General features: G+C 51.4%; 1 protein-coding gene across 1 annotated transcript in view; it reads right to left on the reverse strand.

The window, feature by feature from the left end:
• cacna1g (calcium channel, voltage-dependent, T type, alpha 1G subunit) overlaps positions 1–18,283 on the reverse strand; it is a 111,248-nt gene that overhangs the window by 43,743 nt on the left and 49,222 nt on the right. The window contains exons 14-18 of the mRNA XM_030339458.1: positions 16,941–17,123; positions 16,304–16,404; positions 14,730–14,853; positions 10,784–10,852; positions 8,168–8,352 (exon numbers count right to left, since the gene is read on the reverse strand). Of these exons, the coding sequence (XP_030195318.1) occupies positions 8,168–8,352; positions 10,784–10,852; positions 14,730–14,853; positions 16,304–16,404; positions 16,941–17,123 (662 nt within the window). The remainder of the gene's footprint in view (positions 1–8,167; positions 8,353–10,783; positions 10,853–14,729; positions 14,854–16,303; positions 16,405–16,940; positions 17,124–18,283) is intronic.

Here is an 18,283-nt window from a genome sequence, read left to right on the forward strand (position 1 = left end):
CCATAGACTCCATGTACATTATTAACTGAACAGCTTAGAAGAGTCTTTACTACATCCATAGACCCAATATACAGTATTAACTTTACAGTGTAGATGAGTCTTTACTACATTCATAGACCCAATATACAGCTTTAACTTTACAGTGTAGATGAGTCTTTACTACATTCATAGACCCAATATACAGCTTTAACTTTACAGTGTAGATGAGTCTTTACCACATCAATAGACTCCATATACAGTATTAACTTTACAGTGTAGATGAGTCTTTATTACACCAATAGACCCAATATACAATATTAACTGTACAATGTAGATGAGTCTCTACCACATCCATAGACTCCATGTACATTATTAACTGTACAGTGTAGATTAGTCTTTGCTACACTCATAGACCCAATATACAGTATTAACTTTACAGTGTAGATGAGTCTTTACTACATCCATAGACCCAAAATACAGCATTAACTTTACAGTGTAGATGAATCTTTACTACATCCATAGACCCAAAATACAGCATTAACTTTACAGTGTAGATGAATATTTACTACATCCATAGACCCAATATACAGTATTAACTTTACAGTGTAGATGAGTCTTTACCACATCAATAGACTCCATATACAGTATTAACTTTACAGTGTAGATGAGTCTTTATTACACCAATAGACCCAATATACAATATTAACTGTACAATGTAGATGAGTCTCTATCACATCCATAGACTCCATGTACATTATTAACTGTACAGTGTAGATGAGTCTTACCTATCAACTGTACAGTGTAGATGTGGAGCAGTAGAACATACAGATCATTTTCAATGCTGCCCCCCCCCCCCTTCAGTGCTGCATTGGACGGAGACGCGAGCAATCAGGCAAGTGATGAGTGTGTTTAATAAGCCGCAACAAGGAACCCAGCACTGAGACCATAAGGGACCTGAACACACACATGAACACACACACGCACCACACACATACTCACATGCACACCAGGCGCACACCAAGTGCACACAAGCACACGCACAAAACACACCCATACACGCACACAAAAACGCAAACGCACAACCAACGATGCACAGGCAGTGATCTGCATGTGCAATCTTTCACAAGTCCATACACTGAACCCAACAAATCCATCCTTAACCCAACACACACACACACACACACACACACACACACACACACACACACACACACACACACACACACACACACACACACACACACACACACACACACACACCATCTCAAAATAAACTCAATAGAATACATCTGCATACGTAAACACACACAGACACAACGCTCCACATTCTTTGAGCGTTGATGAAAACCCACGCAGACGTTGCAGGCGCCGTGGCGTGGGTGGGGAGGGAACCAGCATGCCCTGGGGGGGGAGGGGGGGGCGGGGCCTGTCCATCCAGGGGGATCAGAGGAGAGCGACGGGAAGCAGGCGCCGCGGACCAGAGCCAGGCTGCTGCCGTTATTGGCTCCCTGTCCGTCCATTAACCCGGGGCTTTGTTTAGCATCACGCATTGTCAAGGACCCCCCCCCCCCCCCCCCCCCGCCCCATTGGGGTTCCCGACCCCCCCGCGCTCCTTCTAAAGATGAGTGAAATCCTGATTGATTAATAGCGCTGGAGGAGAGAAAGAGAGAGAGAGAGAGAGAGAGAGAGAGAGAGAGAGAGAGAGAGAGAGAGAGAGAGAGAGAGAGAGGGAGGGAGAGGGAGACAGAGAGAGAGAGAGAGAGAGAAAGAGAGAGAGAGAGTTGAGAGAAGAGAGAGAGAGAGAGAGAGAGAGAGAGAGAGAGAGAGAGAGAGAGAGAGAGAGAGAGAGAGAGAGAGAGAGAGAGAGAGAGAGAGGGGGGAGATAGAGAGAGAGCAGGATGGAGGGGATACAGGATGATAATGTGCTTCTCTGGGGTTGGGGTAGTGGCCGTGTGAAGAGGGGCGATCAAGGGTCCACGGATCGATAAGTCTGATCAGGTGCTGATCAGCCGTGGGACATAAGCCACGGCGCTGGGCTTCACCTCATCAGTCGATCTCATCCCCTCCGCTGCCTTTGTCTCTCTGTTCTGACATTTCGAGCGCTGCTGCAGCAGGGTGCAGTACAGCCCCCGGCCCACAGGGGGCACTGTTGCTCAACGGCTCGGCCTCGTCCTCAGCAAGGGTGACGACGGTTCAATCCCTCGACGCGCGTGCGCACACACACACACACACACACACACACACACACACACACACACACACACACACACACACACACACACACACACACACACACACACACACACACACACACACACACACACACACGAGCCAACCCGTCCACTGGATTACAGTCGCACGCCGCTAAAACTAACCAGGATGTATGATAAAGATACATTTTTGGCCCGTCGCATAAATCATGAATCATGAATGACCAAAAATCCCGTTGTATAGCATTACAGAGGGAATGTAAGGGCGCCCTTGGAGGGAGAGGGGCTGCTGCTCTGGGCCAGCGGTCGCCGCCGTGGCTGGCTCCCAGAGAGGAAGTGGGCCATGGCCAACACTACAGTCTGTGGCTCAGCCGGCCGGGCCAAGCTGCCGTCGGCCTGGCGGGCTGCCTGGCCGCCTGGCCTGTGTGTCCCTGTGCAACCCTCCGAGTGTCTGAGTTTTCCTCCCTTACCTATTTCTCCCTTTTTCTCTCGATCTCTGTCTCGGGCTGTCCACCTCTTTCTCTCTCTATCCCTCCCGCTCGCTCTCTCTGGGCCCTATTTTAACGGTCTGAAACGCAATTGAGAAGCGCTAAGCGCAAGTAGCTTTGTGGGCGGTTCTGTGGCGATGTTGCTATTTTACCGGCGCATTAATGACTCTTGCGCCCGGCGCAAATCTAAAAATTGTTGGTCTGAAGTAGCCTAATTACCCGTAGGTGTGGTTTGGGCACAACGTGCAATAAACCAAAGAGAGCGCCATCTCCCATACCCTTTAAGAGCCATGAGCGCATTTCAATCTGACGAGTTGATATTTTGATAGCGCGTCTGCAGTCTCCGATGAGACAGATGCATGCATGACCACATGAATTTCAAACTTCAAATGGCTCAGTTTATGGCCAAATAATACGGCCTAATTCACACATGGAATAGCGTTTTCTTCCACAACTTGAGTGAGCAGCAGCATGTTCAGGGAGCTGGTGGACACTGCCACCTCATCTTGACACCTCAAGATGTTCTGAGCTGTAGCTCGGAGCCATCCTGTTCTTTCTGTCTTTCGTTGTGATGGGTCGACTTCCTCCATTAATGTGGAGAGATGACAGCAACATCCACTGGTTAGCCTGTTGGGAGGTTGGCCAATAACACTCTCTGAATGAATGAGTATGTATAGATATTCTTCTGACTGAAATGTATTGCTATTCAAGAAGGACCTAAAAAGATTTGCAAGTGATTAAATAAAAAACATTACTTTCATGGTTGCAAGCGGCAGTGATAATTTACCTTAATTTCCAAATGGTAATCATCATTAGAATGCAATGCAGCAAATGATGGTCTGATATCTGCACTATAGCTCAAACACAGGAATCACATGCTGCCACTGAATAGGAACGTTTATCGGTTCCTCGATGCCGAATTCCACTTTTGGGAACTAAATTAAGAACCAAAGTGGCTGCATGGTGAATATGGCCCCTGAGAGGACAATGAGGGTCCGAAACAACCTGAAAGAGGTTGATGGAACACCTGCAGATAACAAAAACCCTCTTCTCTCTGTCTCTCACACTATCTATCTCTTCTGGCTCCCTCTCTCTCTTTATTTTTCTTCCTCTCTCTCTTGCTCTCCTTATCCAACTCTCTCACTGCTTCTACCCCTCTCTTCCTCACCCCCTCTCCCTCTCTACGGCCCCATCTCTCTCTTCCTCACCCCCTTTCCCTCCCTCCCCTCTCCCCCAGAAGGAGGAATGAGTGTTAAGTAGCAGCACTTGTTCCCACTACACAAACACTACAGCTGCAATTAAATCACAACTCAGCAGTGAAGAGTGTGTGTGTGTGTGTGTGTGTGTTTGTGTGTATGTGTGCGCATGCTAAACAAGAGAGCTGCCAAGTTGATCTTGTAATTGTTGTATGTGTGTGTATATGTGTGTGTGTGCCAAATGATGGCTGATAAGTTCTGCAGTCATTTCATACCATCCATCACTAAGGATAAGGCTGAGTGGTGCGGAAGACCTCCTAAATTGGGGGGGGGGGGGGGTGGGCACGTTGTTCCTCCAGGCTTGTCTGGGTTGTTTGAGGGCGGGTGACATAACAATGTCGGACAATGTTATCCTTCAGCTGAGACAGTGGCACACACAAAAACAAACACACACACGCCCACAAAAAACCGCACACACAGCCGGACACACACACACACACACAGACACGGTTGCACACGTTAAAACAAAAGCACACACACACACACACACACAAACGGATACACACGAAAAAACAAAAGCACACACACACACGAAAAACCAAAAGCACACACACACACAAACGCACAGATGCACACGCAGAGACAATAGCACACTCCCACACATACACATACACACACACATACACCCACATGTCACACACACACACACACACACACACACACACACACACACACACACACACACACACACACACACACACACACACACACACACACACACACACACACAAACACACACACACAGAAACACACTATCATCTGTCAATCGTACACGCCACACAGCCACAAAGTGCCCGGCTGAAGGGTGGAATTAAAGCGTTTAGTCGAGTCTCTAAACATATGGAGATAGACACGTCAACACTACATCTCCATTAACAGAACGAGGGATTTGGACAGTCTCACGTAAACAGGACCATGATAAACACCCAACACGAGGGCGTGAGCCAGGAGGGACGGAGGTTTCGCGTTCCAGTTTCGATTTTGTTGTTGTTGTTGTTGTTGTATGAAAGCCTTCGTCGGGTCTTTCTGAACCAGCTCCCCCTCTGGGGGCGGTGGAAGGCCGGCTAGCAACACCCTGCTAGCGCGTCGCGGCTAGCGAACCACGACACGTTGTTAGCACGCTGACGAGTGCCTTAAACACCGCTTGCTCCAGCATCAGCCAATCACCATCACTCTACTTCTGTACACTCCCCATGCCCTCTTTCTTCTTCGCTTGGCAGAGAAATTAAAAGGAAAGGAAAAAACAGAACACCTGAAGGCACGCACACCCTCACACACACACGCACACAAACACTCTCACAAGCCATATATTATTTACAGGCTTAGACAAATGGGGGCTGTGAATCAAACCTGGGATGCTTACCCACTGACACTGAAACCAAGCCACAGAGGCAGTGGGCCCCTCTAGAGGGCCGGCCTGCATAAACACGGGCCGACAGCTTTTGTTTGGATAATGTATTCCTTACCAGTGCACCCAGCAGGTGAGGAGAGATTCACAATACAAAAACAAGGTTTGCGCTGCAGAGAGGCAGCTCTCACTGTGGAACGCGACTCACTTCAGTTTAAGTTAACCTTTAATGTCCCTTTTTTGGGGGAAATTCTTTCTCTGCTTTTAACCCATCAGGGAGCCGGTGAACACATGGGGCACACCAGAGCACCCAGAGCCGCAGTGCAGCGCCCGGGGGCTTCAGGTGCCTTGCTCAAAGGCACCTCATCCTCGGATGAGGATATAGGAGCGTGCTGCACAACTACTCCCCAGTCCACATTTTCTTTTTGCTATCTTTTTGGGATTCGAACCGTCCACCCTCCGGTTACCGGTCCAACTCCTTAACCAGTATGCCACAGACTTCCAGGTCAGACTCCCTGGTCCGCTCTCTCTCGGTCCTCTCTCCTCCTCCACGTCTCCACCGTTATGTACAGTATCTGCTGTAATGGCCAGGCCATTACCGTAATGCATAACGGCCTCATGAAAGCTGCAGCGACGGCATCCTTGTCGACCGTGGCCGTTGCTCAGACAGAACCCCGGATTCGATTACAGTGCAGTCCTTAAAGAGGATCTAACGCACCGTGAACCAGACATAATGTTTACCTGAGCGTTTCCCATCACAGATCGAGAGGGCCGTGAGATCGAGTTGCAAAGAGGTGATCGTTGAAACAAGCGATGGTTGAAACACGCGGGAGCTAAACGCAATCAAGATTGACCAAGGATAGTTTCAGTTGTGTGGACTAAAATACATTTTTATATCTAAATACAATCTAGAATCAAAGATATCTGGATCATTTCCTCTCTGGTAAACAGGGCCGATGTCTCTTTGCAAAATCATCAGGTTTGGAGGCTTGAATCATAGCGACAGGTTGTGTCTGCGTCGCCGTGTTCAGCGAGCGACGCAAAAGTCTCTGCGACCAGACGCTGCCCTGCTCTCATTACTCACCCCTCCATAACTCCTGTCCTGTTCCCTCTGCCAAACCTCGGCATCATCCCTTCATCTGCTCCCCCCCCGTCACAAATACTGCGTCCAAAGAAGTTAAATACAGGCTACAAACACACACGCGCGCGCATGTTCTTACACACAGACACACACGTGCGCACACACCCATATACGGACACATACAAACACTCACACAGACACACTTACAGCGCTCACAGTAAACATGTGAACGTCGACGTTCATTACAGCGGTGAGTACGCAGCAGTGAGGCGGCGCTGGATGCCGTCACACTCCCCGGCGGGGGTGACACACTTCTCGAGGGTGAGGGCTCTAAGGTGTCAGGGAGAGGCACTCCAGCCCGGAGTCAGAGTCCTATTTTTTCGATGAGTGAATTGGGCAGGATGAGAATGAATATTTCATCCCTGTCCCTTCCTTGAAATGTGCGAAGAAGAAAGGAGACGAAGAAGATGAAAGAAAAGTAGGAAAACGGCGGAAGAGCCTCAGGATACGAAGCGTGCGAGGCTGATCACGGGGGCCGTGCACGTGCACGAAGTTCAGCGTGTGAGTGGATCTTGAACACGCACGTGGAGGATCTAGTGCATATACAAAAACCTGGAGACATGTAACTATTGTTTCTACTCAGCGACTACACTTGTTCCCACAAAGGCTACTCCGTTCTCATTATGTGCAAAACATCTTAAGCATCTCTGACATGTCTTATACACACACACACACACACACACACACACACACACACACACACACACACACACACACACACACACACACACACACACACACACACACACACACACACACACACACACCACAGCACATTAGGGTCTGTAAACACTTACAGGTTACACCTTACTCCCCGTGCCATACTGACAACCTGTCCACGTGCACGGCCCACGTGCATGGCCCACGTGCACGGCCCTATGTGTCGGCTTAGACTATGAGCGCACACTGTGTCATCAGTGTGTCAGGCGTGATGGGGATGCGGTCGCCCTCGGAGACACCGAGGGGCCCGGTAAAATCAAGCGGATGTGAGTGTGTATGCGTGTGTGTGTGTGTTCGGTGTGTGTGTGTGTGTGTGTGTGTGTGTGTGTGTGTGTGTGTGTGTGTGTGTGTGTGTGTGTGTGTGTGTGTGTTCGGTGTGTGTGTGTGTGTGTGTGTGTGTGTGTGTGTGTGTGTGTGTGTGTGTGTGACATTTCACAGGGGAGGTTGTTAAAGAGAGAGCGCTCAACGTGCTTATTAGCCGCTCCTCTTCCCTCATGATGGGAGAGGAGGCTTGGGGAGAGCTGTTGTGTGGGTGTGTGTGTGTGTGGGAGTGTGTGTGTGTGTGTGTGTGTGTGTGTGTGTGTGTGTGTGTGTGTGTGTGTGTGTGTGTGTGTGTGTGTGTGTGTGTGTGTGTGTGTGTGTGTGTTAGTGTGTGTGTGTGTGTGTGTCTGTAGGGAGGGAATACAAGTCTGTTTTGGTGTATGTGTGTGTATGTGTGTGTTTGTGTGAATTCTTTTGTAAAATAAAAAGATGTGAGTGCACTCTTCTGAATGCACATTCATTTATTGATGTTTTGATTTGTGTGTGTATGTCTGTGTGTGCATGTGTGTCTTTGCGTGCATGCATGCATGAGTGTGTGTGTGTTTGTGTGTGTGTTGTGTTTATGTGTGTGTGGGTGCGTACGTGTGTGTGCGTGTGTATGTCTGTGTGCTTGTGCTTGAGTTCGTGGGGCGCGTTTGTTTCGTGGGTTGCGTTTGTTCCGTGGGGTACGTTTGTTTCGCGGGTTGCATTTGCTGGGTCCTCACCGTAGGGGCCGGAGGGTCCGCAGCAGGCGCAGCACGCGCAGCATGCCCAGGATCTTGGTGCCCGAGTTGGAGATGAGCGACACCAGGATGTCGATGACGGAGATCATCACCAGCATCCCGTCCAGCAGGTTCCAGCTGCTGCGCAGGTACGCCTTGTCCCCGAAGCACCAGCCCAGAGCCACGATCTGAGCCCACGCACGCACACACACACACACACAGGGACATGCACACACAGACACACACAGGGACACGCACACACACACACAGGGACACGCACACACAGGGACACGCACACACACACACACAGGGACACGCACAGGGACACGCACACACATACACACACAGGGACACGCACACACACACACACACAGGGACACGCACACACATACACACACAGGGACACGCACACACACACACAGGGACACGCACACGCACACACACACAGGGACACGCACGCACACACACACAGGGACACGCACACACACACACAGGGACACGCACACACAAACAGGGACACGCACACACACACACATACACACACAGGGACGCACACATACAGGGACACGCACACACACACAGGGACACACACAGAGGGACACGCACACACACACACACACAGACACAGACACAGACACAGACACACACACACACACACAAACAGATACAGACACACACACAAACACACACACACAGGGACGCACACAGGCACAAGTACATCCAAACAGAGTAGAACGTGCACAGACAGACAAATATAAACACACACAGGGACACACGTACAAACACAGGGACACGCACACACACACCCACACACACACACACACACACACACACACACACACACACACAGAGACACGCACAAGCACATACGCAGGGAAGCACCCACACGTATCCACACACACACATACAGGGAGGCACACACAAACACATAAGGATGCACACACACAAACAAACAAACATAAAGGATGCACACACACGCTCACAAACGCAGAAAACAAATACCCAGAGGGACACACACACACACACACACACACACACACACACACACACAACCACACACATGGAGGTAGAGTTCTTACAGATCAGGGTGAACTACACCAATTAGCCTCCACCCAAGAACATATGCATTTTTTACGCAATTACGCCGCCTGCATATGGAATATTACACAATGAGCAGGGAAACTGCTTGTTGAAATTGTTCATTCCAGTGGGGAGTTCCAATTGAAATGTTTTCTCATTTAAATGCGTGTCCCCTGGGACGCTAATTGAGTGTTTTTTTCCATTCTTTTGCCGGGGAGTGGGTAATTGAGCTGTAGCGGCCTGTCATACTCAAACCACTACTGGGACCGCTACCCGCAGATTGACAGCTCCAACCAAACACTGGGTTTTCCTTAGTCTTTAACTCGTTTACACTTTGCATTTCAAAGCACCCGGGACAAACACATTGTTGCATACACTGATCACGCCAGAATGCAACTCATTAGGGGATAGCAAAGTGAAAGTGAAAGTCGAGTGAGAATTATCCCCAAACTTTTCCCTGTTGTTGGTTTGGAAGCAGACAGACAGACAGACGGATTGTCTGCATACTGAGTCCTGCTTTATTCCCCCCTATTGTCTTAGGGGGTGCACCATTGTCAGCCCGATCAGCACGCTCTATTCAACCATTATTTAATATATTCCCATCTTAAGCCTCCCCTGAGACAATGCATCACGCTCTGCCAGGAGAGCGGTTCCATCTCATGGTAGAAGTAACAGGTTGGATCAAACGTTCAGAGCAGCAGGAGATGGAGCATCTCGAAGGGAGCTGGTATCAGTACTGATACCTGCTTCCACTCACCTCGCTCTGCTCTCCGCGTGCCGTGATGTGTGCACTCTGTGTTTGTGTGGATGTGATCCCATGTGGGTCCACACCTAGAACTCTCTCCTGCTGTTGTCACAAACCTGATCTTCAGCAGGTGAACAACAACAACACCACTGGTAATGTGGGTATTATCAAAACATAGATAGCCTCTGTGTGCGTATGTGTGTGAGAACATAAGTTAGGGTTCTCAATGAATGTGTTTAAAAAGCCCCTAGGCAAGTGTGCACACACATATCTAAGCTTGTTCGCCTATGTATGTGGAATGATGGATCTGTGTACGTTTATGCGTGTGTGTGTGTGTGTGTGTTTGTGCGTGTGTTTGTGCATGTGTGTATGTGTGCGTGCGTGCGTGCGTGTGTGTGTATGTGTGTGTGTGCGTGCGGGTGCGTGTGTGCGAGTGCATTTGTGTGGGTCTAAGTGACTGACAGGGTGTAAGTGAGTGGCAGGGATTAACTTCTCCCCCTCTACGTCCGTAGCCCACAGGGCTGTACCTCCGGTCAAAGCCGTTAAACCTCTGGCCAGACCAGCGCCCACTCTCCCGCTCTGACGTCTGCTTGTTAAACACAGCATGTCTGCCGTAGGTGCCCGCCCTCAGATCTCCTCCCTGCGTGTGTTTGCCGTCTCCGTCTGCAAACACACACAGGTGGCCCCCTGGGCTGCTCGCAGCAGCCCTCTGAGGCGGCCTGGTCGGTTCACGGCTGTTTGCTCTGCGCTCTTATGGATCGGCGCTCAGAGAGGTCGGCTCAGAGTCCACTCACCTTGACTGTCATCTCGGTCACGAAGATGGCCGTGAAGATGTAGTTTGACAGCGTGAGGATTATCCTCTCCTGGAGTCGGAACGAGTGGATAGAGCGATGGGAGAGTGACAGAGACAGAGACAGAGACAGAGAGAGAGAGAGAGAGAGAGAGAGAGAGAGAGAGAGAGAGAGAGAGAGAGAGAGAGAGAGAGAGAGAGAGAGAAAGGGGGGGGAAGGGAGGGAGGTTACAATAATTACAGAATAATTACAGTGACTTATTACTTATCTAAAAGCAAACCCAATTAATAACACATAAGCTATGGCACAAGCTCATAAACAACCATCGCCAAATTGATATGATGCAACAAAGCCTTTCATTTCCTCCCATCACTGCCGTCATCAGAGATAAGCAGATTACATCACACTCCCGCTAAAAACAATACGAGTTGTGTTCCCCCTGATCAACAATCTCATGCAGACCGGGCCAAATACACCCTGCAGTGGCTAGGCTAGGCTAGGTTAGGCTAGGCTAGTAGAGCTGTGTGTGTGTGTGTGTGTGTGTGTGTGTGTGTGTGTGTGTGTGTGTGTGTGTGTGTGTGTGTGTGTGTGTGTGTGTGTGTGTGTGTGTGTGTGTGTGTGTGTGTGTGTGTGTATGTGTGTGTGTGTGTGTGTGTGTGTGCGTGCGTGTGTGCACTGCGACGGTATATTAATGCTAAGTCAACTGTAGGTCTCTCTCTCACTAGGATTTCCCCCCTGTGGAGGCACTAGCCCGGAGGCCGTGGTGTCAGGGGGGCGAGGAGGGGGAGGGGGGGATGGGAGGGGGGGATGTTTGCTCCGTTAAACAAGGACAACTCAGAGAACAACAAGCGGGAAAAAGGCGAGAACAAGTTCTTCCTCTGCTGCGCTCACTGCTTATTTACCAAGCCTCCAGTGTGTGTGTGTGTGTGTGTGTGTGTGTGTGTGCTTGTGTGTTCGTGCTCGTGTGTGCGTTTGTGTGTCCTGTGTGTGCTTGTGCACATGTGTGTGTGTGTGTCTGTGCGCGCGTGTCTGTGTGTGTCCTGTGTGTGCATGCGCATACGTGTGTTTGTGCTTGTGTGTGTGTGTCTGTCTGTCCTGTGTTTGCGTGTGCACATGTGTTTGTTTGTTTGTGTGTGTGTGTGTCCTGTGTGTGCGTGTGCATGTGTGTGTGTGTGTGTGTCTGTCCTTTGTGTGAGTTTGCACATGTGTGTTTGTGTGTGTGTGTCTGTCCTGTGTGTGCGTGTGCACATGTATGTTTGTGTGTGTGTGTGTCCTGTGTGTGCATATGTGTGTTTGTGTGTGCGTGTCCTGTGTGTGCGTGTGCACATGTGTGTTTGTGTGTGTGTGTACGTGTGCACATGTGTTTTTGTGTGTGTGTGTGTGTGTGTGTGTCCTGTGTGTGCACATGTGTGTTTGTGTGGTTGTGTGTGTTTATGTCGCCGTTGAAACATTTCCCATGACCTTCTGCTACTGATGAACATGGTTGTAAAAAAAAAGCGAAAACTGCCTGCACACGCCCACTAAGACGCACACGCACACACACACACGCACACAGAAACACACACACGCACACAGAAACACACACACACACACACACACACACACACACACACACACACACACACACACACACACACACACACACACACACACACACACACACACACACACACACACACACACACACACACACACGTATACAGACGTCAGACCTACAGGGTCGCGATTCATTCCTGGAGTCTGGGAATGTTATCTGTGACATCGCTCACACAGCTTTTTATGGACGCGGAGGCATTCCAAGAGGACAGCGGCCATTCCTGTCCTCTGTGAAAACACGCTTTCATCCATTATAAACCAACCTCCAGCGCTTGACCGGGACCGGGGAACGGGATCAGGATGTTTATGAGGGGGCAAGGGAACGAGAGCGAGAGAGAGAGATAGACGGAGGAGTACTTAAAGCGATTGAGCTGTAAGAGCCAGGCAGAGGGGACGATGAGCGGTGCTTTGACGTGATGCCTCATTTAAAACCCTCTCTATCTGATTACAGAGCCGGGCGTTCCTTAGTGCCACTCCCCCCAGGAGGAGGACCGTCAACGGACGCGGCAGAAGGGAACAAGGGGAAGCCTTTCCTCTCCCGAACGGGGAGAGCCACCCTGAACAGGTGTACATACACACAGCGCTCCGAACCTGGCAGCCCCGGTCTCCCACACTCACCCAGGTCATAACTCAGCAGCCCTGCGGCGGAGGGAACTACCAGCTCCTGTGGCCCGATTCAAATTTTCTATTCTCTATTACCGAATGATCACAAGTGACCTCTGCTGGGACGAGCCAGTGGGGAGCCAAGTTTGCCATCCCCGATATTGAGCACTCAAGAGTTTTCACAGAGTGTACGCACGCACTCACACACAGACATATTGACTCAGGCACACACACACACACACACACACACACACACACACACACACACACACACACACACACACACACACACACACTGGCATACACACAACCAACCCTTGATCTCATAGAGTGCTTTCACATCAAACACTGATATCCCACGGATAAACAAGTTTCCTCTGGGACTGGGTGCTATGGGACACTGGAGGCCACGAGGAGGAGCAGGAGCAGGAGGAGGAGGAGGCGGAGGTATCGGATAATGGATTTAAGTTGAGTTTTGATAGCCATTTGATACAGAGATCCCCAGGCATTGATGGACTGCCTCACCCTCGACTCCCCCGTCCTCCCACCCTCCCACCCGGCTATCCAAGCTCAATTAGGCAAAGGAGGAATCCTCCTAGGAGGGGAGTAATCAGCCTGGACGTCCATCACCGGGCGGAACTCGAGAAGGAAGTATCCAGGCAACCGCATCGCCGGGAAACCAAAACATCGGCAAAATAAAAGGAAAAGAGAAAGAGAAGCAGCCAGGGGCCAATTTGTGGGATGTGCTGATGTCATGTTCCTCGCTAAACGGAATAAAGCCGCGGAGGGATTTCACTACAAACTGCCAACGCTGGACCATTTTAATCCCATACATCAAAGAAAAAAAATACAACCGTAAAGATCATACATATATAAATATATAATATATATACATAAAGATCTTACTCTTTTTTTGGAGAACCAGTAGTGCCGAACGTTCTCCCACCTGTCAGATGAGTTTTGCGTCTGAGTAATCAAAAAGGAGAATGCGTGCGCGGTGGTAAAGCGCGTGTTTGTGTTTGATGTGCGTGTGTGTTTATGTGTGCATCCAAGTGTGTGTGTGTGTGTGTGTGTGTTAAGCGCCAGGGCTCGGGGCCAAGGCACTGCGTGTTCAGCCAAAGCAGGCGATAATGCTGATGAGTGTGCAGGTTCAGCAGCACCCCTGGGTTGGGCCTGCATCACAGAGGCCAGCAGACGCTCCGTGCCAACAATGACATGCCCTGCGCCCGCACAAGCTGCTGTTGTTCCCCCTCCGGCGCGCACAAGGACAGAGCCGCAACGGGACCTCGTCAACCCCGGCGACGTGTCAACATGTGTTTGTCGCGAGGCGTCGCACTCGCGCAGACGACACTGACGGAGACTTCAGGGTCGGCAGACTCACGGGCAGCGACAGCTCGGATAAAGTCCTGAATGTCAGAGCCTCGTTGTTCGGGGACGCTGGCTTTGGTTTTATCAGAATGACGACCTGGTCCACCCTAGTACCACGTCCTTGTGGTCACTATCCCCTATTCAGCCATTTATCAGATGATCAAACGCAAAGATACAGGGAACTCAGGTAGAAGTTGCCAGGGAGTAGATACACAACTACGGATTGGTTATTGACGACTGGGATCGGACCAGAGATGTTCAGCTTGGCGTAGGAACGCCGGAACAACGACACACTCCCCAACATAACTAATTGTGTAATTGATGCTGCGTTTGAGTGTGTGTGTGTGAGTGTGTGTGAGTGTGGTGGTAGGCGCTGACTCACAGCGCTGGCCGGCTCGATGCGAGGTCTCTCCATGGCGATGGTGATGCAGTTGAGGAAGATGATGGCCAGGACGATGTGGTCGAACATCTTGTGGCCGATGATCCGGTTGCACACGATCCGAAACCTGAGAGCGGGGGAAAGAAGGAGCGGGTGAAGGGAAGACTACGGCAGAGGAGTCACGACCACAACACCTCGGCCGCAGGGGAAATATAGAGCTGATGCAAACATGACTACGGGTTTTCTAATCTCATAATAATAATAATAATAATAATAATAATAATACATATGCAACGCATTTTGGTTTTGGTTCTGTACAACACCCACTTCACCGTGGCTTCGGTGATTTGAAATGATGACGTTTCTGTTTGGCCATTCACGCACGCTGAGGTCTCTTAAGGCGAGCGCTACAACACGGCCTCAGCTCGTTACACGCGTTGACGTGATTCCCCAACACGTCCCGCTCGCCCTGCCTACTTAACGTGTCTCCCAAAGCTTCTTAGTGTACGAACGCCACTCCGCCTGCTCCTCCTCCTCCTGCTTTAACTGTTCACTCACGGCCCACTAGAGCTACAGGCGTGACGACTTTATCACCAAATGAATGTTTCTTTAAGAAGCTCCACCGGAACGGACGGAGGGAGCCTGACGAGGCTTCACAGCGCAGTGAAACGCTGCCGGTCGACGCGGGGCCGTGTAATGGGCGTGTGGAGGAGTGAGGGGCCCTTCATTATACGCTTGACGTTCATCAGGGGGACAGGAAGAGGCTTCTCCTCTCTGCGGCCGGGGAGAGGCCAGACGGAGGGGGGGAATTAGGGAAATGGGCCGTCCGGCACGCCGCCCCCTGACGGGAAGAGCTGGGAAGCTGTTGTTGGGTTGTGTTTTACCGCAGACACAATTTGGGTACCGCATGGATTTGTCTGTGTTTGTAAGTGAGTGAGTGAGTGAGTGTGTGTGTGTGCGTGTTTGTTAATAGGCTGTATTTAAATGCACTAACGTAGCTCATATTTCTCATTTATCGATGCTTAGAAGTTCAACACAGGCACACGCGCACACACAAACACACACGCACACACACACACACACACACATACACACACACAGACACTTGAAGTCACTCTTTATCTTCATGATCTTGATGCCAGGGTGAGGGAGTGAGACAGCCGTTTCAGATCTACCCTTTTCATCAGCTCAGCTGACCTTTCACTACAGCCGGCATCAATGTCACTCTCTGACGGCCTCAATAGCTGAAGGAAATATTGCATTGCAGTTTCATCATTTACCTTCTTTACCCATCCAGGGTCTGGGTTTGTTTATCAATAAGGAAGTGTTTTTGAAAGAATGTCACCATCATGATTAGTATTAGTATTCATATTATGACTGCTACATTGGGAAGTTTGTTACCGTTGAAACTCCTTGCACTACCCTGAACCACCACCGGGGGCGCTGATGCTCTCGTTGCCTTTTATTTTGCTGGGAGTACGACCATGTATTTGAGGCGTACCTTCCTCTGCATGTTATGGAGCCGGTATGGGGAGAGAGAAAGAGACAGGTGTCTGCTGGGAGGAGGTGGGGGCTACCTGTTCTCAGGGGGGAAGATGTAGATAGCCCAGCTGGCTCTCTGGCGACACCATTCTGGCTGCTTCCTCTCCAGCCAGCCGAACAGTCTGGAGACGCGGCCCTGCAGGTCGGGGGGGGGGGGGGGGGGGGGGGGGGGAAGAGAGAGACGAACGTTACACGTCTGGTACATAGGCGCCTGTTCCGGTGTCGTCATCGGGCGGTATTAATATTGTCGAAAATGAGACGAATACTTTTTGAAATGTACAATAAGCCTTTGCAAGGGTACGAATGTCAGAGTCTAGCGGTTTAAGAAACGCAAACACAGATACACACACACACAGAGACACCCCCCCCCACCACACACACACACACACACACACAAACACACGCACACAAACACAGCAACACACACACACCCCACCCACATGCACAGAAACACAGCAATCCCTTCCCAAACACACTCACCCTCATGCGCATAACCCCCCCCCCCCACTCCACCCCCCACCCCCCCACCCCACCCACACACACACACCGACGCACACACCTTCCAAAACGCACACCCTCATGTCCAAAAGCCACCGCAGGCCCCCATCCCCCACCCCAGCACACCCACACAACCACACAGACACACACCCCCCCCCCCCCAGCCAGACTCACAGCGGTGGCCTCCTCCTCGTTGGCCTCCTCCTCGGCGTTGCCGTCCAGGGAGATCTGCGAGGACCCCGGGCCGGCGGCGGGGGTCCCCTTCCCGTTGCAGTCGCTGTGCTCCGGGGGCCGCTGGGAGCCCAGGGAGGGGGGCCGTGAGCTGTGCATGCTGGCCGAGCGGCACAGGTAGGGCACCTGGTGGAGGAGGAGGAGGAGGAGGAGGGGGAGGGGGGGGGGGAGGAGGGGGAGGGGGGGGAGGAGGAGGAGGAGGAGGAGGAGGAGGAGGAGGAGGAGGAGGAGGAGGAGGAGGAGGAGGAGGAGGAGGAGGAGGAGGAGGGGGAGGAGGAGGAGGAGGAGGGGGAGGAGGGGGAGGAGGGGGGGGAGGAGGAGGAGGAGGAGGAGGGGGAGGGGGGGGAGGAGGAGGAGGAGGGGGGGAGGAGGAGGAGGGGGGGGAGGAGGAGGAGGAGTGGGAGGAGGAGGGGGGGAGGAGGGGGAGGGGGGGAGGAGGAGGAGGGGAGGAGGAGGAGAGGAGGAGGGGAGGAGGGGAGGAGGGGGAGGAGTGGGGGGGGGGAGGAGGAGGAGGAGGGGGAGGGGGGGGAGGAGGAGGAGGGGGAGGGGGAGGAGGAGGAGGGAGGAGGGGAGGGGGGAGGAGGAGGAGGAGGAGGGGGAGGAGGGGGAGGAGGGGGAGGAGGGGGGGAGGAGGAGGAGGAGGAGGGGGAGGAGGGGGAGGAGGGGGAGGAGGGGGGGAGGAGGAGGGGGAGGAGGAGGAGGGGGAGGAGGGGGAGGAGGGGGGGGGGGGGGGGGGGCGTTAAGGGACGCTACATGAGGGAGAGCGGGTTCCATCCTGGAACCAAGGAGGAGCTGGGGATCCAACTAGCAACCTTCCGGTTAAAAAGTCAATCCGGTTGACTTTTTAACCGGAAGGTTGCTAGTTGGATCCCGAGCCCCTCCCAGGTGAGTGTCGAGGTGTCCCCTGAGACACCTCCACATCAAGTCCTCTACCACCCTTACCAGTTTTAAGTCTAATTTAAAGACATACCTTTTCACTCTTGCTTTGAACAACCCTTAACACCCTTAACCCTGTTCTTACTATTTTTATTGCTCTCTTTCTACTTATTTTCTACTTATTTTATGCATTTCTTTTCGAGTCAAGAGCTGTGTATCCCTGGGCCCCTTTCAACAACTGTCCTGCCCAACCCTGATTTCTGCAAATGTAAAGCGCTTTGGGTCAACCCCTGTTGTTTTTAAATGTGCTAAATAAATAAAAGTGACTTGACTTGACCTCACCCTACCTACTCCTGACGAGCTGGCTCTCGCTCTGCAAATACTGCAGCTACTTAGTTTGGTAGCTGCTT

The sequence above is a fragment of the Gadus morhua genome, chromosome 18 (genome assembly GCF_902167405.1).
Source record: "Gadus morhua chromosome 18, gadMor3.0, whole genome shotgun sequence".
Taxonomy (NCBI): Eukaryota; Metazoa; Chordata; class Actinopteri; order Gadiformes; family Gadidae; genus Gadus; species Gadus morhua.